The sequence below is a fragment of the Brachionichthys hirsutus genome, unplaced genomic scaffold, assembly GCF_040956055.1.
Source record: "Brachionichthys hirsutus isolate HB-005 unplaced genomic scaffold, CSIRO-AGI_Bhir_v1 contig_177, whole genome shotgun sequence".
NCBI classification, from domain to species: Eukaryota; Metazoa; Chordata; class Actinopteri; order Lophiiformes; family Brachionichthyidae; genus Brachionichthys; species Brachionichthys hirsutus.
Window position 1 is genome coordinate 154,173 of NW_027180396.1, and position 24,139 is coordinate 178,311.

General features: G+C 39.1%; 1 protein-coding gene across 1 annotated transcript; it reads right to left on the reverse strand.

Annotated features, from left to right (window-relative positions):
* Positions 1-1,539: 1,539 nt before the first annotated feature.
* LOC137914595 (chitin synthase chs-1-like) lies at positions 1,540-17,785 on the reverse strand. Its single transcript, XM_068758112.1, has 34 exons — positions 17,739-17,785; positions 15,457-15,592; positions 14,521-14,706; positions 14,128-14,329; positions 13,728-13,888; positions 13,363-13,438; positions 13,044-13,162; positions 12,676-12,838; positions 12,451-12,562; positions 12,051-12,147; positions 11,753-11,874; positions 11,266-11,361; positions 10,839-11,003; positions 10,605-10,752; positions 10,400-10,465; positions 10,111-10,286; positions 9,587-9,645; positions 9,116-9,316; positions 8,857-9,025; positions 8,143-8,258; positions 7,629-7,808; positions 7,419-7,523; positions 7,221-7,338; positions 6,600-6,681; positions 6,276-6,517; positions 5,536-5,618; positions 5,366-5,447; positions 4,622-4,775; positions 3,501-3,605; positions 3,225-3,335; positions 2,770-2,907; positions 2,586-2,665; positions 2,278-2,338; positions 1,540-1,614 (listed from the first exon to the last, which is right to left on the reverse strand). The coding sequence occupies exons 1-34, from the start codon at positions 17,783-17,785 to the stop codon at positions 1,540-1,542; spliced, it is 4,233 nt and encodes a 1,410-aa protein (XP_068614213.1).
* Positions 17,786-24,139: the final 6,354 nt, after the last annotated feature.

Consider the following 24,139-nt stretch of genomic DNA (forward strand, 5'->3'; position numbering starts at 1 on the left):
ACACTGAAATTGGGCTGGTCTGAAAGAAGCTAAGATTATAAGTACCGGTACGTGATTGTATAACCAACACCTAAATATAATTTGATGTAGTAAAATTGGGATTGCCAGACTGAGGACTGGAGGAGAAACTTGACCCTTAATTTGAATCTCTGAATCTCCTTCAGGGCCTGAATGCAAAATTGTGATGCGCAGGCAAGCATCACCTTCGACTAATATAAACTACCTTTAGCGTTGGCTCGATATCCCTGCGTCACGTAGAAAAGCCAATACACTCGTTAAAGTCTGGCGTAACCGGATCAGATAGTTTGAAGTTATTTTAAAATAAAGTCCAATTAAAAAAGAATCTTAATTGCAGAGCAAGGGTGTGGCATGAATGGCAGTACTTGATCATTTGCAACAATCAGGCAGCAGCTGCTGGCAATGCTCTAACCCTTGGTGCTCTAATGTGGTCCATTATATTTTTCATAGTCTGAATACTATGAATTGTATGTTCTTCAGTAGCCCTGTTCATTTAGTTCCTTTGTTTCCACCATAGTAAAGATCAAACGGTTCGAAGGGCTCCGTGATTCTCCTGCAACATCGTTTCCTCTCATTGTTGCATTACTTCCTGCTTCGATCCTAAAGATGGATCTTCCTTCAGACCGGCTTGTCTCCATCTTCAGATCTTAAATGGAACATCTGCTCCGGAAGGCTGGCTCTGTAGGTCATGAATCAGTCCCAGCTTCGTCGGTGTTCATCAGTGTGTTCAGTTATTTGGTATTATTTCATTGGTGCCATGATAGTTTAAAAGTCTGACAAGAAATGATCTTTGACCCTTTAAAGCTGAGTCTATCGTATTTATTAAACTTGGCCTTTCAGGATTTTGAAACTTCTGCATCATCAGTTTTTATATTTTTTTCTTTTCAAGACATTAATTCTAATAAATAATTCTAAAGTTTTGCTCAATGGTGGTGCTAGAGCACAGGTCAATGTTTTTATTTCTGTATTCAACAAACAAATTCCCTGACACAAAACCTTTGTCAACAATTTTCTGTAGATGATTTTCTGGAGGCAAATAGAATGTTAATATTTAAGGATAACAGGAGGGTTAAAAAAAAAAAGTAATGGGTAGATTAGCATAATATTAGCAACATAAGGTGAATTGTATCGGTAAAGATAATCTCAAATGTAAAATATTTTCCGTTGACATGACAGCTAGTATTGATTAACATTTTAAAACATTCTATTTTCATCCATTTATTCTGGAAACAGGTCGAGTAAAAATAAAAATAAATTCACCAAAATGCATAGATTTATACATGATATTAAAATGCTGCTGCAGACTTAAGGCGTAATGATTATCTACTAAGTACGGTTGACAGGCTACCTTCGGCTCTTTGATCAGTAAAGTGTCTTATTTATGCATTGTAAAAGTTGAAAGAGTAGAAAGTATTTCAATATGAGTCCTAAAATATTAAGAGAAATGCAGGATTGTCGCCACTGGTGACGTGTGCATGCACTTTGCCGGTTCTTTCCAATGGCGGAGTTGTTTTTGCTCGGCTACATGTCATCACTGGTGAAGACAAGTGTTTTGGCATTGGGATTCTCCAGAGTCAAGCCATCGTCGTCGTCGTCCTTGGTGACAAGAAGGCAAAAACACAAACGGAGACGCACAATGTCATGAGATGTTCAAGCTGATGTTGTTTAGACTTCCTTACCCGGAAATTTGACTGAATTTTGCACCGTTTAGGTTGTAATGGAATCTTTGTTACTTTTATTTAAATCTTCACCATTGCACAAGAAAAAATAATTAGATGAAAATCTTTCACCAATATTGAAAAATGAGTGGTAATGTAAGCTAATTGTCTCAAAACTGCTATTTGTGCTATTAAAATAACATGTGTATTTATATTCATCTTGAACATCTTAAAGATCTGTCATTACTTTAATGACTGTTTATTTTTTGTATTTTAAAATGAAAGTCAATCACTTTCTTTTCTGAATGACCATTAATGAAATGACAGAAAATAGAATGTCTTTATTTTCATCGAAAGTTGGAAGTTGCCACATCAATAAATTCGAGAGAGAAAAAAGAATTGTAATCAAGGACCCAAGTAGTTTTGCATATAGATATTGCAATCTTTTTACATTGCAATGATATTACTTTTTTCCCGTTGGTCAATAAATTGACTCCCTTTCCAGCACAAAGCTCTGATCGTGGGCCCAAGTTTCATAGTACGGTACATTATAATTTAGACAGGCAAGAATTCCAGTTAATTCTCTGCAGGTATTACTTACATTCAGTATGTAGTCTTTCTCCGTTGACCGATAAGACACAACATGGATCAGAGTGTAGACCCTGCAACCGGAGAGACGAAAAGATCAATCACAAAAGTAGGAATATCTGTGCAACCACACAAGAAATACAGCAAGTACGATTTCAAATCAATTTCATGTCACAATTTGCCTTGATCATCCTCACTGAAAAGCAAAATTTGCCCCTACAACAAACATTACACATATAAAAAAAACCACACACAATTTCTGAATCATTGAATTAATCTGCCAGCACCAGAAAGTCTGGAGTTTTCTGTATATTTATGTACCTGTGATATAACATGGCCAGAAACTGGATAAGGAGAAGTATAGCAAAAGACAACAGGAACATCAAACTAACAGGCTCCACCTGTCAACACAACAGGATGACAATTATTACTTTCGGCATGAGTTACAGCATTACTCTTATACATATATATATATATATGCATTTAGGACTGTGTGTTGTCCAACCAGGAGGGGTTCTTCAGCTAAAGTCCCATTTGGAAAGTACTTCGGAATCTTAATACTGATGACATCATTCCCAATGGCCTGCAGGAAGAAGGTAGCCACTACCCACAGCACGTTGACGATGAAATATAGGAAGACTGCCTGTCGGGAGGAAGGACACGGTTTTCTTGCATTCCCAGTATATTGAAAAGTTTGATTATTCAAAATAGCCATACTATAAAGATAAAAAAACATTTAAAATGTTACAGAGGCTTTTCTTAGCTGCTACACTTAAACATTAGTTTGTGTTTAAAACACGCGCAGTTTAACACATTATTTTGACATCAACAATAAATTCAGTTTCAGAAAACTTTATTTATCCCAGAAGGGCAATCCAGTTCAAACAATCCACCCAGAGTCTATGTCTTCACAAGCATCATGCAAACATTGCCAGTCAGTGCATTCAAAACCTTGTTGACCTTGTTGCGCAGTGACTTCAGTTCTGCGGTCACTTCATCCAGATGTTCTTTAGTATCGACGATCGGCTGTAAGTAGCGCTGGATTAACTTATCCCAGAAGTCGTACTCGGCCTATAAAAGTGGGGCCATCATCACAGACACAATCACGAAACTCATTTATATATTGTTTTAATGATGTGCCTTTAGTCCTACTAATATTTCAGATAATCTTAATCTATTACACCATTTTACACTATTTTCTGCTTGCAGATCCATTCAGAGGAATCAGCTTCTTACCTCATCTAACCTTTGGACTTGAGGGGCAGCCAGCGTTTTAGCGATGGCTCTCTTTGCTCTCTTCAAGAATTTTAACAGCCCACTGGTCTTAAGGGTATGACGAGCCTGGCAGATAGAGGAAGACATTTACTCACCGATCGGATCGGATCTCAGTTACGCGAGAGTCAAAAGCCTCTGAAGTACACACAACAAAAATGTAAATACATGTTTTCCTGCCCATTTTTCACAAGGCAAAGAAAGGATTTAAGTTGTTTTTTTCCTCCCATACACACAAAACACTTATTTCTCAGATTTTATGATTTAATAATTTTTAAAGATTTGTGTCAGTAACACGTTTGCGAGGATTCATCCACCTTACATGTTACATTTCAAACACTGATAAGCAGGCCTGCTGTTGTATGAACTCGATAAAAGCTCCTTCATGCCACAGATGTCGTGACTTTTAGAAACTGCCTCATGCTTGGTTTCCCTTGACCTGACGGCAAGCAGCATGTTACCAATGGTGGCAATGGACGCAGACACTTTATTAAACCTGTGGCCTATTTATCGGTTGCCATCATCTCAAGTTGAAGCATGACAATGCACGACTTATGCTGCAAGGTTGATTCCCAAGTCAACCTTTGAGCCATTTTGGGATCCTTTGATGGGTAGCTTTTTCCAACTTCTATGCTAATACTGTATCTACCAACTTCACACAGCCAATGAAAAGGTGCAGCCCTGCAATGTGGTGATCACACCAGTTTATGACTGGCTGCTTGATCCTATAACCCTCAGACCAACCAAATCATTTCATCACGGACACGTCACGCATCCTGTACTTTGACCACTTATGTGCACCCATGGTGATAATCATGCATTTTGCTCCACATGCCACACCTTTGAAGGGAAGGGATGGTCTTTGTGAAGGATAAATGCCTATTAACGGGATTTTCTTTTAACAAACTTGTGATTAAAATAAGAGATAAAAACATCTTTAAATCAACAGGTCAGAATATATTCACGTCAGTATTGTAGCAATGTCGTGGCTACTGCTGCCAAACATATTATAAGACGCGTTACAACACACTATTGCTTGACAGATCAAGTGAACGAATAATATTATTCTTTATTATTATCTCTACCTGCTGCTCCAGCGCTGATTGTAACACCTCCAGCTGGCTTTCTGATAGAACATCTTCAGGCCCAACTTCACTCAGTTCTCTGTTTACGGTGTCTGCCAACATTAAGACCAGGTCCTCACACACATCATCCTCATGAGTGTTACGGAAAGCGTATCTAAAGGCAAGAACAGCACGACCGGCACACGTTACCATGCAGAAAAATATTTCAACGGACAAAAGTATACATTTTTTATTCTGAAAAAAATATTTGTATTTTAAATTATAACATTTTGTCTCGTACTACTACGAGACAACAATACACTTCTGGGCCGATCCCTTTTGAAACAGGTTTGGCAATCTATCATAATGAATGAAATCATAATGAATTCCATCTGTAACAGGTTCAACAACTATTTTTGTCGCACATGTCTGTATTCCTGGCCCTCTCTTCCTCTCTCTCTACCTATCCTCCTCATCTTCGGCTCTCCTTTCCCATATCCACCCCCCCCCCCCCCTCTCTCTCTCTGTCCCAATCTGTCTCACGTTTTCTCTCACTCTTTCTCGTCCACTCTTTCAAACCGGTCAAAGCAGAAGGGCGTCTGCTGTGAGTCTTAGCAATCTGCTCGAGGTTCTCCTCTCCACTGTCTCCCTGCTCTTGCTAACAGGGGATTGTCGGGTCTTTGTAAAGTAAGAGTGGGTCCAAACGCTTGTAAAATGCCTTCATATAACCCGTGTCGTCATTTGTGATCTGAGGCTGATTCTCACCGTATCTGTTCTTGCAGATTTCTCTTCATGTTGGCGTAGGTCAGCTTCTTCAAAAACTCTCCTTTCACTGGCAGCACCCAGTCTACACGGAAAATAAACACACACCGCCATTATTCAATGGTCTGCATTCTCGGTTGAACCTCATTGTACAGTGTGAAAAAGCTTCTCACCTTTGACAGGGATCTCCTCTGTTTCTTCAAATCCATCAACACTGAAATCCTTATTGGAGTAATCCTTGTCTATGCTGTCGTCACTGCACACAGAAAAACATATTTTTGTGTATGGAAATCACCAATGGAATTGATGGATGGATATAGATTTAAAAAATCTTGCATACTGTTGTCCTTAAGGTCTGATAACTGGAATCTCAGCCTGCTGTTCTCAGATTGAGGTTCTACAAGTGTCCTTAGTTAAGATTTTGTTTATTTAAGGTCAATTATAATTTCTTCAATGGTCAAAGCCTTTAGTACCATCTTTGTCACATCAGAAAAACTTTAATCTGATCTATCCCAGACAGTCTTTAACGCCAATTTATAAGCATGAAAGGTCACAAAAATGCAAAAATGTATTTTTTAAGTTCAGCCGATCTGTTTTACAAAACAGAATTTGTGGCACATAAACAAGATGTCACCTTGAGCCATTGGACAACGCTAACCACAATAAAGCCTAATGGTTTATTTCTCATGATTTTTAATATTTTTTGAATATACAGTATATATATATCCCCCTTGGCATTATTTTTGACAAAAACCTTTTAAAAGGTTATTTTTATTAAAGACTACATCTTGTGTAATAACATAATATGCAGTATTTAAGGATAAATCGACATTTGATAAGAAGGTGCTTCTATCACCTGCCTCTATTACCTGCAGAAAAACCCTGCAAAGACAGGGTGAAGGGAGAAAAGTACCTGTAAATGGAATCGGTGTCATATTCGTTTGCCACCTTCATATTGGGTGTGTCAGTCAGCAGTTTTGTTTTCTCCACTTCATCCAATTTTCCTTCTGTGGTTGTGTCTACATTGGTTTCAGCCTCCACATTTCCGGATGCCTTTAGATTGGTTTTCTGGGTGGCAGCAGGAATTGGAGGGGCTGGAAGTGCAGTTTGACCTGTGATTTGTTGAATCAGTTGATTCTCTGTTTCCTGAGTTATCTGTAAAGCAACATGATGAAAAGGATTAATCTGTCCATCTACTTAGACAGAGGAAGGTAACTATAGTAACCAGTCACCATACCTGGAGCTTCATGTCCCAGCAGCAGAGTCTGCAGTTTTTGTCACACAGAAGACTGTTGTTCTTCTTTACTTCATCTCCTCCTCTGGAAGGGAGACAGACAATTGGATACTCAGTTTATCTATTACAAATATTCTATTTGGATTTGTCATATTCTTCTTCTTTTTTTTTTTTTTGTTCTGACGGCATTATCATTAATATTTTACTGCACAATAGTCAGGAGTTTTCCAAGCACAACATAGATTAGAACCGGGATATCTTTAGAAGAATGAGCGAAGGAAAGACAAACAGAGAGAGGTGAACGAGCAGGAAATCAAAGCAGAACAAAGAAACAGATTTAATCTGGCTTGTTGTTCTCCGTTACAGCTGTCACATGCACATGCACAAGCACACACACGCACGCACACCAGTCCTCGTGACACTTACCTTTTGTTTCAAGAAACATTACTGTTGAAATTAACTGGGTTAATCAGCTGATAGACATGAGATTAATGAACAATCAGTGGTGTTTGCTGCTACTATTTCCTTACTCTAAATATACGAAAATTAAAGGAAGATTAATTTAAAAAAAGAAAATAATCAATTATGGTGCCAAACAAACTTTAATCAGAATCACTGCATTACTTGTTGGACTCTCTCGTGCCCCAGGTAACAATGTGCATGTTAACCAGAGAGTAGATGGTCAGAAGGAGGTAGCCACTGGGGATACAGATGAAATACATCAGACCATAGACAATCATTCCTGGGGGGAGAAGAGAAATCGGCTTACAAACAAATAGTATACAACGTAAACATAATCATAATGCATTAATATAACCTTACCAAACTCCTCTGGGTGTAGTAGTGCTGTTATCGAGTACATAATTGTCATAGAAACCAAAAACAACCCAGTGGGGGTCAGGAAGGTGCCCTGAACCACCATTTCTCCTGAAGTAGGGAATATGATGTTTGTAAATAGATCCGGAAGTTTTCAATATATTAATAACAATACGCAATATTTGGGTCGAACACAGTCAAAATGCTTTTACTCACCAATGATAGAGAAGAAGGATGCAGTCATCAGGAATGCATAGAGAACACTCATAATAGCGCCAATGGTTAGTTGGGTATTAGGCTTTGCTACAAAGCAGACAATAACGTAGAACACAGGGGGAACGCTTGCAACGATGATGGCGAGCATTCCAGTGAGTTGGAAGACAAATTGGAAAGCTCCTGCATAAGAGGAGATTGAATTAGTGGGGGACATTGAAAAACTGATGCTGGAAGGTAAACTTAAATTATTATAGATGAGCATGGATCATAGAGCTTTTAGCTTTTAGCTACATAATAAAAAAGACCTATGATTTTACATAAAATAGACACACTCGTACAAGCATCACCTCCATGGTCGAGGTGTAAATACAGTACAGAAAATGCTTTGATTCATGTATTCAGTCAACCTTCATAGACAAACTCATGATGAAGGGAAACAGATGTGAAGAAAAAAGGAAAATCAAAACGTTAAAGAAGGAAGGGCTTGTAGAGTAATAAACAGACGTGAACCTACCTGCTATCATGAGAGTCACAGAGGCTGGACCAAGGATAGAGGAACCAACAGCAAACATCTGGTAGAAGATGTAAAGCCAGGAGATGGAAGAGTTTCTCTTCACTGTCTCTGGACCACTGCGATTTAATTCACAACCACAAGAGGTTAATATTTATACACTGCGATGACAAGCAGCACATTGAGGTTAATAATCTGTAAACATGTAATCAGATCAGATCAGAGCAGTCAAATCTGAACTTGGATCTCCTTCTTTAGAGGGGAGATACTTTACTTCAGATGGTATCTTAATTTTGATTCATATTAAACAAGAGTAACCTGACAGGAAGTGAAGAATGGTGTGCAGGCAGGTTGGGACGGGTGGAGGAAAGTATCAGGTGTGCTATGTGATAGCGTGTCAGCGAGGATGAAAGGAAAAGTGTACAAAACAGTGGTGAGGACAGCCATGATGGACGGCTCAGAGACAGAGAGGCCAGACTTTAATGGTTTGGTTTGTCCAGAGGAGAGACAGGGACTATATCGGTAGAAGGATGCTGAGGATGGAACTGCCAGGGATCAGGGCTCGAGGTCGACCCAGGAGAAGATACATGGACGTAGTGAGGGAGGACATGAGAGTGGCTGGTGTTGGGGAGGACAATGCAAAGGACAGGGTGAAGTGGAGAAGGTTGGTTTGCTGCGGCGACCCCGGATGGGACAAGACAAAGAAGAAAGAAGAACCTGTGCAATAGATCCAGTGTATTCGCCAGTGTAGATGGTCCCCATCGTCTTCTCTGGTTATAGAACTCCTTGAACTCTTGTGGTGAGTTGGTATAAGCATCAGATGCTGCATTGTACTCAACACGCCAGCCTTGTTGCAGCAACAGAGTACACAGCCATCGATCCTCCCCTGGAAACACGAGGACGGTTAAAGAAAAAAACAAAGAACTAAATTCGGTGAGGCACAAATGATGAGACGGACTTGTGCAACTGGACCAACCTTGGTCGTATTGCACATATTGAGATGCTTTGTTTGCAGTGGTTGTGTATCTCTTCAAAACGTTGTCATCCATTAGGGCTGACCCTCGAAACAGACTAAAACATCCCGGACTACACAGCACGGAGCCAAACACATGTTCTGCCGTCTTCTGGAGCCAATGTCCTACTGCATATTCAAACTTCTGGTACCAGACCATGGGACCTGGTATGGCAAGAAGACAGGAGTAATGAATAAAGAGTCCTATAAAGTGCCAACTTTGGACAAGAGTCCACAATCCACAGTCTGGACTGATCACCATTTTCAAATCGAGTAAATTCTTTGCAAGTGTTAACGCAAACACTTTAACTTCATGTGCCGAATGCACAGGGCAAGCCACTTGAGGCCAAATTAAATAAAGGTCCAAACCCAACTGTGCTAAGAAATTATACTAAAGGAGAAAAAGCACAAGTAGATAATAGTTTGTGCACTTACCCATACCAGTGGGATGGATTCGACCACAGGCTGCACCAACATTGTCATACATCCTCAATCTGTTATAGAAATAAACATTTCACCACTTTAAGAAATGTTTTGTTTGCACAATTGAAAACCAATGATCCAAACTAGCTGAATTACCAACCAAGTGTCAAAAGTTGCCATTATTGGGATGCATATTAAATATCAAACGGATACATTGATCAATATGAAATAGCTAACATAGGAAATACACAGGAATAAAGTTTTGGTATGAACCTTGAAGAAGACAACAAAGAATAAGATGAACAAAAATGTTTTTTTAAGAAAGAAGGGCGAGACAACAGAACCAAACAATTTGTTGGTCTTCACATGTTCCACTTTGAGGGGAAGACATTATCCAGATAAGAGGTAATTCTACAAATCTGAGCACTATTGAAGATGAGTAATAAATCAAGTCCTGTCTTGATCTTGTCTTAAAGGATAAAACCATGCCGCTGTGTGTTGAGCTTCAGAAGCAGGCGTCCCTCCTTGCTGCTAACCTGTCTACCAGCAGAATCACAGCTTTAGGATGGAAGTCAGTGTCTCCGTCCAGAGCCAGGATGTAAATGTTGTCATCTGAAATGTTCCTCCTCTTGTTGTCATTGTCATACTGCGGCAGCAAGAAAGTCTCGCCATCCAGAGAGATCATACTCTCTCTGCACGGATTATTCTGCCGCTGGACGGGAAAAAATACAATAAAATAATTGATGTTAACACATTTAAATAGTCTATATTCATTCTAAGTTGATAATATGTGCACATTTTATAAAAAAAAAAAACAGGTCTCACTGTGATCTTCTGAGGGTTCTTGACGATGTAGCCTTTCCAGCCGAGTAAATAATACATATACATAATCTGAAAATCATGAGCAATAATGTAGGGTGTGAAAATCCACGACCAAGCATAAAAGACAGGCGGGAAATTCTACAAAATTGTGTTCTGTCATTTACTTATCCTGTCTCTACAGATGTAATAGCACGCTACTATCACATACCTGCGACCATCTTTTCTTATTCCTGATGAGACTTTTGTCTTTTAGGTGAATGTACAGCATGTTGTCTTCTGGCATGACAAACATCAACCTGCCACCGTAAGGCATCTCAATGATGGACAAGTCATCTGGTTCTTTGTTGGTAAACACACTGAAGGGATGGATGGATGGATGATGGAGGATTGTTAGATGCACATAGATGCGCAGCTGGAAAGATGGATAGACAGATAATCTCACCGATAAACTTCGATGACTACGTGAATCAGGTCGTTAACGTAAGAATTAACAATCCTCTTTCCTGTGTGCTTTTCATTCATGAAGGCGTCGTCTACAAAAATGTGGCACTCAAAGCAAAAGCGGTCTTTATGCTCCTGTTTTGGATCCCCTCGATACCGGTCCAACCTGGAACGGCAAAACGGACGAATGTAGCAATGCTGCAAAAGCATCTTTAGGTATTATCTTCTTTAAACATGGTTAAAGAATGAAAGGAAATAAGAGACTGAAGTTCAGGCAATGCTGTATTCTTCATGAAGGAAATCTTGGCCCAAACGTTATTCCTCCTGCCACCTCCAACTCTCATACATGTTGAGTCTAGATTTCCTGCTATTTCCAGATGTGGTTGTTTTTTACAATAGTCGGTCTCTGCAGTGACAGTGTCTTTAACCTGAACATGGAGGTGAGAATCTTCAACATTTCCTCATAGGTCTCATGCCACATGGTAGCACAAAGGTAGATCATACTGCTCTGGATGTCATCGTTGCTGCAAGGAGAAGATATGGGAGAAGGTTTTCTCATAAATATTAATGGCCACCATGTCACAAATTGGTAATATAAGGGTGTTTTCTGTTTGTATACAATATATCTGCATTTTTCAACATTCTATAAGATGTCTGCTACGTACAATGAGTTTTGTGTTAAGTTTCGCTTCAAATATGCAAATGACACAATTATAATCCCTCTATGATTTCCCTGTGTACTTTCTTAGAATATGATCACAAGTAGATAAAACAAAAATTAAAATAATCTGAGCCCCGTGATGCGTTGACGATGCTTCCTGGGTTCACCCCGCCTCTCGTAGGCTGCAGCAACAACCGTGGCCCGCAAATGAATGAATGAATGAATGAAAATAATCTGACAAAGAAGCCTCTCACCTCTCTGGGTTTCCGGCCCTTAGCCCCTTCATCTTGGTGTTGAGCAGTAGAGACAAGTCAATGAAGGCAGATTCATAGAGGCGGCGAACAAAGAGCTGAGAGGTTCTCTCTATTCGTTGGACCTACATGCACAAGACGGTGTGAACTGCTGTCCGATCTTATGAATACGTCAAGTTGTGATTTTAATTAAGCCTTTTTGGCAGTAGATTTCAGTTTTTTAAGGAATGTTTCAAAATAAAATGCAATAAAAAACATGTAAAGGGGTGTTTTGTGTGTGCATAATGGTTTATATTCATACCTTGATCCCCCACACATAGTAGGTACATGCGACAAAGCCCAGCCACATACACACTCCCTCAAGTAGCAGCATCGAAAAAGTCCATGGTACGTAGTAGCTGTCAGATAGTCCATAATCATGTTAGATAAGATATAGATTAAATGTCTGTAAAGCCCTTTATATTTACTCCCAATATTGTTTAACATTTAAAGTGTTGTAGGATATTGCATGTGTAGTTTGCGTCATTTTAAAGCAGCTTATTATATCACTAAAGATGCATGAATTGCAACACACACTCATGCAAGCAGAAACAGTATAAAACGAGGCAGGCACATTTTAAATACTGCTGTTAATATAGAGCTAAATGAAAGCCGTGCACACCAAATCACTAACGTGCACAGATTCACGCTCACAGATTTACCTGCCGAGGGAAGTATGACAAATGCTCTTTGTGATTTCCAGTAATATCACAGATACGTTCTCGTTTTTCACATGGACCAGGCTTTCACAAAATACTGCAACGGAAACAGAACTAAACATATTTGGATCTGGAACATTTGAAATGCATGTCTTGTTCATGCCATTCAGCATCTCATTGACATGCATGGAATATCAAAAATGAATCCCCCACCTGTCATGTTTACGTGTGTTTCCGCATCAAGGTGTTCTGCTTGGGTTAGGAAAAGCATCAGTCCCACCAGCAGGACTGCCGGTCCTGTGCAACACACTGGCAGAGCAAATCCCATCCTGACTGCATGAATCTTACAGGCCACCACACCAAACCAGTGGCAAGCTGCAGAGCAGAAAGCCTGAGAAAAGAATCAGGATGAAAATGTCATAGGACAGTCCAAAATACTGCAGTGTTCATTTTATCCTTAGTTAAATTGAAGATGTATGATCAGCTGAGTCAGCGCTATAAGCACAGATAAAGATATACTGATATAAATATATATAGCCTGTTGATAGAGTTTTAAAATACTGTATCCTCCTTTTTTCTGTCTTCTTTTGTCCTACCTGTAGGAAAAACAAGCCCAGCCCGACTTGCAGTAATTCCCAGTCATCGTCCTCCATGATAAACTCCGACCATTTAATAGATTTCTCAATAAACACCTGGCTCAATAGGTAAACCCCTCCTAAAAGAAAAAAACAAAACAAGGTGTCATCGACACAAAGATAACAATACAATAAAATATAAAGTACAAATTAAAAGGTTAGCATCAAAGAAATAGAATCAATGTTCTGCTAATAAATATACTTCACCACCATTTTGGGTAATACATCTCAAGAGCATGTGGGATTGCTGTTGATCGGGACAATGATGACAGATACTCACCTATCACTACTATCCTCAGAATGCTACTGATGACAAACACAAAGTCCCTGAAACTGTCCAAGTCTGACAAAGCTTTCTGCAGGGACAAAATAAAAGTGATGAGGGGGGACAGCATGAAACTGATCACGACAATTCAATATATGTATGTACTGCAAAAGGTCTCTATTAGAAGACAAGTGGTCATACAATACATCAAAAAATATACATTTTCTAACTATTGAAAAGAAAGAAGAAAAAAAAGTCCACGGAGGATTTCAACAATTTACATATTTTCGTCTGGAGTAATTTTTATTTTGGGTTTTTTAGTTTTTTGCGGTTTGGTGGTTTGGAGACGCGACAACAGGAAAACACAAAGAACTAATGACCTGTTTCCGGTTGGTAGCTTGCAGTGAGTTTTCCCACCAGCAGAGAGAGACAAGGAGGGAAGAGAAAATCCCAATTCCGACATAGATGAAGCAATCGTTGCCATGCCTTTCCACGTATGTCGCTACACGAACATAGTAGTCCGCACAGAGGAGGCAGTAACCTGTCAGCCAGTTTGGGAGTCAGAGTGTTAGTTATTTGTTCCTGTTCTCCACCAATAATTAAGAAATTGGAATTTGAGAAAAATATATGGCATCTACAGATAAACAATGTTGATAAACAATGCACTGCTGCTGTCTGAGGAGGTAGAATTGGTGTTGATTTACTTTTAAATGCACTCTTGTGTTAAACTGACATCAATAATAATAGGAATAGACAGAGAGTAAATATGAAAGGAATTACCAGCGACTGTGAGAATGAGGGAGCAGACAGGGAAAATGATTTTCCACTTGTCATCCTGTAGTCTGTACACTATCTGCAGGAGGGCAGACACAATACAGACTCCTCCACTGATGAAGAGATTAGTGAGCACGTCAAAATGAGGCATTACTACCAGAACCAAAACTGAAGTACCGAGAGACACCAGGCACTCGATGAAGCAGATCTGGAAAAGACAAGCATCACTACAATTACTCTGACATGTCTCAATCAGGAAACGAGCCGGTTGAATGCTGAATGTGTATATTTCTGGTGTTCAGTTACTCAGATTATAATTCTTGATTCGCATTGTTCAGTTTGTTCCAGTTACATGGGGCGCAGACTGAGTGATTAAACGATGCGTGCTTGTGAACGTACAAATGACATGGTCCTCATGTTGGGCAGCACGGAGCTCTTGAAGGCACACCTCCACAGTGATTTGATAAAAACCAGTACGTTAGGGTAGACCAGGCAGAAAACCAGCATCAGCATGTAGAACTGCTTTTCCTTGTGGCTGCGCATTGAATTGGGACTGGACATCAATGACAACACCAGGAGAGAGCCCTGTTTAGACAGAGACAGTGTGTCAAAGTTGTTTGAGGAAGATGAGGGAATTTATATTACCGTTACCCAAATGAAATATTTCTCTTTTATCAAGACACCTTGATAGAGTAAAGATGACTTTGTCACCGTCATTTAAGTTGTGAAACTTATGTATCGGTTACTGTGAAAGAAAGAGAACGCTGACTCATGCTGTAGATTACAGAGAGTTTTTGTTAGGACTTAAAAAAAATAAAATAATTGATGGATGGGTGATATTTACTCTGTATATAGAAGCAGTAAAAACATACTGTAGAGTTAAAGATTGATAGAGTAGAAATGAAAATGATGTGGGCCTGCATGGAGTTGGTACAAAGGGATCACACAGTTTCAGCCCTGCCCTACAATAAACAGCGTTGATATCTCCTCGCCTTACCGGCAGAAAGAATGCAGAAATTATACACACACACACACACACACACCTACACGCACACACACACGCACACACACCACTTTATGTTTCAACTGAATATTCTGGGACAGTTTACTTTGTAATCTATGAAACCTTTATTTATCTTAAAAAGTTGATCTGACTTTAATTCAAGCCCAGCCAAAGGGCACTAATTTTGAAAAAAAACATTAGGACAAGAACACAAAGAGGAAGACGAACATGTAAATGTCCTAGTATATTTAAAGAGGGCATTAAATGAGTAAAACATTCCACACAGGATTAATGGATTTAATAATTTTTGATAGATAGGCAGATTGTCTTACCTTAGAGATAACAGCAGATGTTAAGACCGCTAACGCCACAATAACGGCCACGAGGTACTGACCCAGTCGGAAGCATCGTCTCTTCCCTTCCTTCTCAGCTCCTACTAGGTTGAGCTGGAACGGATCCCACGTATCCCTGAGAACAAACGCAAAACGTTGTGTTACTGGCTTTGTGCTGATTTGTGTCGTGTTTCTGTTGGTCTGCTGCTTTGTTACTAGTCAATTTGAATTGTTGTATAATGAAAGGCATTACAGGTGAAGGTGGATGTTATATAGAGGGGGATATGCCACGCACAGAGGCATAACGAGTACAGCCTCTCGACTGCTGTCTGATTAATTTCAAGTACACAATAATGAACAGGTTGTGTGTCGTGCCCTTTGAATGGATAACACTTTTTGATCTTAGAATTTGCTACAGCAACAATCAATGCTAGCTGGACCTCTTGGTATAGTCGGGTGATACGGTACACATTCCGATCACCATCGTTGAGCATCAGCATCTGGAGAATGACAGATGTCTGAAGGAGAGGTCTTGCGCTATACTCATTTCGAGATAATCCATAATATTATCGATGTTGTTGCCATGTTACCTTTTTCCCAACTGACCCCACAAATTTTGAGGGAAATTCAAATTAATTTTTTGTACTGTAACTTTAAGCATGTCTACATTTATTATAAGCTTTCCTTTTTGTTGTACTTTTAGTTATTGAGCACTGAGGTTTATTTTTTTTATTTTATTTACAGTGTGTTCTGTTTGATTCCCACTGCTTTGGACTCTGGAGCTCTGCCCCACCCTTGTGCAAAAGTCCAATTTTTATTTATTTATTTATTGTTCCAGATATCTATCATTCCACTCTAGCGTCATCTTATACGGTTCATAAACACTTACATGGGTTAAAAAATTTAAATTTAAAAGTACTATTATAAACTATTCCCTACTATCATTATAGCTATTCAAGTTTAACTTTTCTTCTTGTATCAGGTCTGTAAAAGACACTGTAAACAAATTACAACACTTAATGCCATGTGCAAAAGCTTCTTCCTTGTTTCCTTGTATAGATTATATTCCTTATTAAGATTATCTTGTCAATGGGTCTGTTTTTTTTTATGTGTGAGTCCTTTCATATGTCAAAACAAAGATTAGTTCAACTTGCTTGACTTTTAATTATTGGCCCTCTGGTATTCTGACATGAAAAGAATAAGTGGAAAGAAATGAAAACACAGAAATAGCCTTTTTTCTCTTTGCACTGCAGACCTACAAAGATGAAATGTGATTAAACCTGCAGCATGTAATTAAGGTTATAAATGGAGCAGTGTTCCCCAAACAGCAGTCAGCTTCTGATGGGATAATATTAGCCATCGCAATATATACAAGCTGAGCAGCGCACAAGGGAAATTAAAGGTTTCCTCAAATTGTAAATTATACCAAATAAAAATGATAATATCCATTACCAATAATGTACCTCCTAATGATGCCGAATCCAATAAGCACTCATTGTGTGCTGCAGGAAGGCATAAATGTTTCATTGCAAAGTGTGTAAAATTAATAAGGCAATAAAGTCCCTGTGTAATGCGTTGGTTTCCAGTAAGACATGACAGTTGTTGTGAAGTCGTCACCTTTGTCTCTTCTCCAGTATTACTCAACACTAATATAATGCAGTATAAAACAACTTCTGCCAATAACAGGAAGCCATCTGATCGCTCTTACTCACTGTGCCATGATAATTCTCTTGGTAATGTGGAACGTTGTTTTATTGGATTTACGGTAACAGAGAAGGATACAAACACGATGAGCTGATATGGATTCAGAGACGCTGACGGGGATTTCATGAATCCTCGAACAGTACTTTTGTTCATAGAGCATTTTGTTTCAACACAGACAGGAAACTGATTTAATACAGTTCAGTTCTTTAGTGACATTGTTGGAGATATCTAGTTTTATAAATGCTTTCGGTAGCTGCAATTATCCATAGAAAGAGAATAGGAGGCATTTAAAAACAACATTAACACGATAAATATAAAAGCTGCTATACAGACACATATAGGAATAGATAAATTAGATAGATAAAGGAAGCTATTATGCCTCCACAGCAGGGACATTTTGTTCAAATAAATAAGGGCAGCATGCGTCACAAGAACATTTCCTTCTACCTAAAAAGCAATGCAAAGCCTTTCTCTTATTGATATATTTGATCAGTAAGATCAAACTGTAGCTGGGCTCAGCGTGCTGTCACCAAAAAAAAAAACCCCAAAAGAAAAAAACCCATCAATCAAACCTTCACCTGTGCCGTATGTGTCTGTTCTTGGTTCTGGTCTTGTTTTCCTCCATTGTCCACTACACCCCTGGTGGGTATAATCTGCCTGTCAGAGAGGAGAAGTAATCAAACAGAGCCCAAATTAGAATTTTATCCTGATGGATGAACCATTATCACATGAGGAGGAATAGAATTTCATTAAATTATGACTGGGATTGATCTCATTAAGTCATGTTGAAATATAAGAAATCAGCTTACCTTGGTTTCTTTAATTCCTCCGTTGATTAGATCTAGATTTTTACGTCCTCATCGGTCCTCCTCAGGCTGCTTTGAATCTCTTCACTAAAGCGCTACCTTCACTTCACTCCCAAATCACAACTCAGATAATGAGTTTATCAGCAGGCTCGGGCTCACTTTCTGTCAAAGTGAAATTCAATATTTTATATTCCAAGAGTTTTACATTGACACACATAAAGGTTAACTGGAATCAGACTCTCTACCGACCTGTCTGCAAGTTTGCTCTTTGTTTATCTGTTTGTTATCACTACCTTGTAAAAGGGTTACGTGGTCAGGTTCAGCCCTTCCAGGTGTGTGTGTGTGTATGTGTGTGTGTGTGTGTGTGTGTGTGTGTGTGTGTAGGTGTGCGTGTGTAGGTGTGCGTGTGTGTGGTTATGTTTGTGTGTCAGCATTTGTGTAAGCAATTCATATTCAATTCAGGGTAATCTGTCCACTTTTTATGAGGGGGCAATAAAAATAAGGTACAAGGATCATTTAGACACACACACACACACACACACAAACACACATCTTCCCTTTTTGTGCACAAACAAGCACGCACTTCTCTCTCTCTCTTTTATTTTTTTAATTAACTGAGGCCAACCCTGAACGTATTGTTCTGTACTGAAGATAATGACAGATTTCTGTGGAGGCTGCACTGACGTTTCAGGCATTTACACGGCCTTTAATTACATTAATTATTAAACGCGATGTGAAGTCTATAGAAATGAAATGAAGAACTGCCCTTTGACATAATGCTCGTCCTGTGTAAGGTATTGTGTAGAGTACAGCATTTGAAAAACGTAATGAAAGTGTTTTTGTAAAGATTGATCAGCAACAGTCCGACTGCAGCACGGAGTCTCTTTCAGGTTAGCATCTAAATAAAACAGTGCTCAATATTAATGTTGCTTTGACAACATGACAACCTTTCATGTCATACACCATCTTGTTTGTGAGTCAAAAGCTGCCCCACCCCCCCCAAAAAAAACCCATCAGAAAGCTTTTATCAGTTTCTGTCAAGGGTTGACTTTCCTGGACAGAACAAATTTGAGGAGGCTGTTTCCACTGGGTGTCACTACAGGGCTTTCATTGGAACCTATGCTCAAGTTTGTGTGTGTGTGTGTGTGTGTGTGTGTGTGCTCATGCCGGCCATATAGCACGGTGGTGGACTCTCCCTCCACCTTCAGGTGGTTAAGTAAAAGTACAATCAAGCATGAATAACACAAAGGCCAGAGAGGACGCAGGATCAAGAGCAGAATTTGTGAGTTTTAATTCGGAGGCTAAACACCCCCATTGTTTGTCAAAATGTCAGAGAAATTTGGTGTCTGACTTTTCTTTGTAGCACCTGTTCTATGATCTGTGACTCGTTGCTGCCACGCGGGGCATCATCCTGCCAGTCACAGCTGAGATCAACAGTAAGGGCAGAAACAAAGCATCATCCCTGGCTCTTTAGCCACACTGACATGTTCAATGTCAAACTACAATTTGTGGCCTTATGGAGTGTGTTGTTGTGCTGTAGAAACACGTCGACAGCTGGCGGAGGTGTCCAAACCATGCCAAGGAGGGCCGAGACACTCCAGGTTTTCTTCCCAACCAGCTCTCCAGCAGCTGATCTCACTAATGAGCTCCTTCTGTCATATTGAAGGAGGCATTGATAATTAAAATCACTCGCTGTAGTGACCGGTTGGAAGGAAAACCTGTAGCGGCTCGGCCCTCCATGGCACGGTTTGGACACCCCTGTGTTGTTCAGATCAAATCAAAAGGAAGAAGTGATGAAATATCGAATTGAAATGAAAACTCATAAAATGACTCTAAATATAGGGTGCTAAAAATATACATTTCGTAAATAGTTGTATAATTGCATTCCAATGGCAGCGTGTAAGATTACCTAATTTCCAAAAATGTACTTTTTAAATTTAACTCTAAAATGTAAGCCATTTTTAGAAAATAAACTCATGGAATCAAGTCCAAAACTTTGTCCAAGAATCATTTTGAGGACCTTCATGGCATTTAGCCTGACAGCGGAGAGAATTCATCCCTTACTATGGCTTTTCGACACCGGCAGCACATGAATGGAATTGTAATCCACCAGGATTAAAATTTAAATAATATATAATTTAATATTCCGACCATGACATAATGATGTGAATATTCAAAGATTTTTTTTTTTTGAGAACCTAAGAAAAGAGCAGAAATCTGTGGACAGGGAGACAATGAGATTAAATCTTGTGTCTAACGCCCATCAGTCAAAACCCATTTAAATCTGCAGTGTCAAACTGTAGCAGCTTTCTGCCACTACAGTGTCTGTTCCACTTCATGACAGATCCAATGATTGCATTTGGGATTAGTCTTTCTTTTTTAACAAAAGAAACAACTTAAACACCGTTTTTCAGCAAACAAAAACTAAACTTTTCAGTTTCTTCACAGTAAACAAATTCCAATATTATCAGGCTAACACAAACAAACAAACATAGATCTACAGAGAAGACAAGAGTCGGGGCAAAGTTCAGTTGTATAATACATAGAGAGGAATATAGAATACTGTACAAGAGGTGATGGGATAGGATAGGACAAACGTGGTATAAAGAAACTCAATAGGATAGGAGAAAATAAGAGTTGAGATCGGATAGGATAAGATAGAACAGGAGAAGCGAAGATGGGATAGGAAAGGAGCATTTGACAGGACATTATACACTACATATGCAGCTTGATGGGTTAGTGGTCATCCCTTTGGAACAACAGGTTGGTGGCTGGATTCTCTAATATGCAGGCGAGCAAGAGACAGTCTCTAGCATAAGATATAACAGGACGGGATTGGATTAGATAGGAGAAGACGTGATGATAAATAGCAGATGCTAATTGGTGGTGATTTGACTCGGTCTGCATTTTCTGAGGCTGTAAACCTGCTAAAGAGGTTACATCTATTAAAAGGATTTCAGTGAAACTTGGTGTGAGGATGGGTCTCGGGTTGGACCCCATTTAAATATGATGTAAATGTGCATAGTTGAGATTTCCTTCTCTATGTGTTTTTTGCCATTTGGACTGGATCCAGTTGTTTTAAATGATTGGCTGTTTCTCCACTGACATGAAATTATGGTTAGCGTGCCATGAGGACATGGCTTGATTGAAACGACAGAGCCAAATGCACTGTAATTCTCTTTCTCTGATCTCTCTGAAACTGTCTCAATAAAACTGGCCACGCTATACTCATGATGACGATATGAGTGATAGAATGGATGGAGGATTTCCATTTTTCTATGTGGTTTCTCTTTTTTTATCGGAGGTTTTGTCTAGAACTGCAGAACCTGCAGCATAAAGAGCCAGCACCATGGCTTTGTAACTCACCTTGACCAAAGCCCAAAATACATATGATTGAATTTCTCCACACAATGGCCCACCAGACAGTATTTTGTTTCCCCCATCTACGATATGATTCTCCAGCCGGGAGAGAAAAGTGGTGTGTAAATAAATCAGCTGTAAATCAGAAAATAGCCTCTTAACCAGAGCAGCAAACCAAACATTTTACCCCCCCCCCCCCTCCATAGTAGAGGATGACCACAGACTGTAAACACTGTCATCATTCTATTCAAATAGAATTTTAGAAAAAGAAATATCATAACTGTTTAATAGATACGCTTCCATCTTTGTTTGTTTTAACATGAATTTAAAGAAGTCAGTGATGACTTTTATCTTGTATGAAATCCATCTACATTGTAATCCGTGGATTGACATCGGTTTCCTGTACTGGACTGCAGAGAAATCTCGACTGGTTAAGATGAGTATCCTGGTTGACTAGCTCTGATTCCTGATTGCCTTTTGAAGTGTCCTTGAGCGAGATGCTGCACCCCAGCCTGCTGTGAATGAGCAGGTCAATAGAATTACCAATCATGTGAGCTTTTACAAATGCACATAAACTCTGATTCACTTTTAGTTTTAATGGTTGGTGTATAAAGATACCAAGAACAATCTAGAACTTTTGATGATGATCCAGATCAGCGTGTGGAAGTGTAAATCTAATTATGAGGGGAATGGGATGCTTGGCAGAGGTCTGCTCTCTCTGAGTGCTTTTCTAGTTTATTTATTTATTTCCTATTCAAATGAAATGGATGAATGAATATTTATTTCCCATTCAAATTAGGTCACAATTTAGCACTGTGCAAAACTGTATGAGTTGCAGCCTGACTTCTGCTGGATTTGGATAACCTTTTAAATAAATAGGGGAGAAAAAGACATTCTGAAAATATAATCAAATCCATTTATTAAATGAAAATGTGCACCTGAGAGAGATGACAGGTCACTATTTTAGAAGGATTGAGCCAATGCTGAATATTTATGGAATTTTGTATGACTAAAAGCAGAATGCTAAGCTCTATGTAAAAGAGCGAGAGGTCATTTTATTTCATTTGGGAACATCAGAATTGTTTTTATTAAAATCCTTCTCTGAGAGAAAGCAAGAGAGGAGATATCTTGAAATAAGGATGAAATGATAAGAAGAAAGAAAAGAAAAGTACATGTGTCCTGACTCAGAGGATGAATTGTGCAGCATGAATTTTACTTGTCATAATAGATAAAAAAAATATTGCAATATTGTATTAGGAATATACAGTAGCTCTTGATACCTGTACTTTTAAACAACAGGGTGCATCAGACAGTAACCTGTTTCCAATCATTTGATTGGCTGGAATCACATCTTCACATGTCCAAGAGTCCAAGAGTGAAACCATCAAAGGTATGTGCTGATATGTCACTGCACGTGTGTGATCATGTATCTACATCAGCTCAAAGCGCAATGTCAATGAATACAGAGAGCTTAAACAACATATTCTGTAACAAAGCTCAACTGAACAGCTGAACGAGTCATGAACCGGATCTGGATGCGCTGTAGTCTCTTTCAGTCTACTTCAATCATTTCATTTGCAATTCTATCAAATCCCAAAGTGACAAACTCCACATTTGGCTCACCTCAGTACAGAAGAGTATAAAAATTGTGTTGGTGTCCTGCAGAGAGATACGCTGAAGGTGTGTGTGTGTGTGTGTGACAGCTGTACAGAGAACAACAAGCCATATTCAATCAGTTTCTTTGTTCTGCTTTGATTTCTTGCTCTCTCACCTCTCTCACCTCTTTGCCTTTCCTGCTCTCATTCTTTCTTTGATTTTGAAATGCAGGATTTTGTTCCCAGCATACATTTTTGCGGAATTGTTTTTTTTGCAGTGTGCAGTGATGTGAAACAGGTCTTATCTACAAAGAAGTTATCCTGTTGCACATCCTGGTTCGAATCAATGTTGTGCTTGGAAACTCCTGACCCAAGATTTGATTATACTTGGACATCAGCCATAGCTGGAGTCATTTTCACTCAAACAAGCTTTGCCTGTTTTAGATCAGATGGAGATAGATTGTTGTGGTGAATCCTGTCTTTGAGTGAGGGCGGCTTTCACAGCTCGCAGCTAAATTGAGAAAAGCATCAATCTTTTACTTGTTGTTCAGGTTAACGTGAGGGATACTTGTGTCTTTTTTCAATCTGAATGAGATTTTGCATTCATTTAACCTGCCACTCATCTGGCTGAGCCTTGCCTTCGGTCAAATGCAGAGGAGGAGATACTGAAGCTGCTGTGGACTTAAACATTTTTTTGTTTGCATGCTACTGTCGACCCTCGTCACATAAAATTATCTGATTACAGTGACTCCGGGATGCAATACGCTCACTGTCAGAAAGTAAGGTTATAATTCTTCGATTCACTGCTTTGTGCTTTTGCAGCTCCCTCCCTTAATGTTGTTTTTTTCTTTGTCCAACTTGCTGCTTTTCCTCAAGCTGGTGCGGAGAGACAAGCCTGCAAATAAATCCTATTAATTGAAATAGTTTGCGAGTCAGCCAAGTGAATTGGATCCACGCCAACCTTCTAGGGATTCTTCATTCTAACACGCTACACCTGTTCATCAAATTTAATGAAATTCATTATTCTGTGATCCTCATGAAAATCAATATTCTGTCCCACATATGTTTAGATGATGACTGGACTGTAGAGACCGTTGGACATAATCAGTAATTACATATGTGTAGACTAACTTCATGAAAAGGCATGGAATATATATATATATATATATATATATATATATATATATAAGAAAGGTTCCTGTCCCTCTGACTGTGATA

Bases quoted from the DNA above. Each gene is read 5' to 3' on its own strand.
- LOC137914595 (XM_068758112.1), bottom strand. From the start codon at position 17,785: ATGGAGGAAAACAAGACCAGAACCAAGAACAGACACATACGGCACAG. The intron at 11,362-11,752 runs GTGAGAGGCTTC...TTCTCCTTGCAG, and splicing joins AGGGCCGGAAACCCAGAGAG to CAACGATGACATCCAGAGCA. The intron at 5,448-5,535 runs GTGAGAAGCTTT...TTTTCCGTGTAG, and splicing joins AGAGGAGATCCCTGTCAAAG to ACTGGGTGCTGCCAGTGAAA.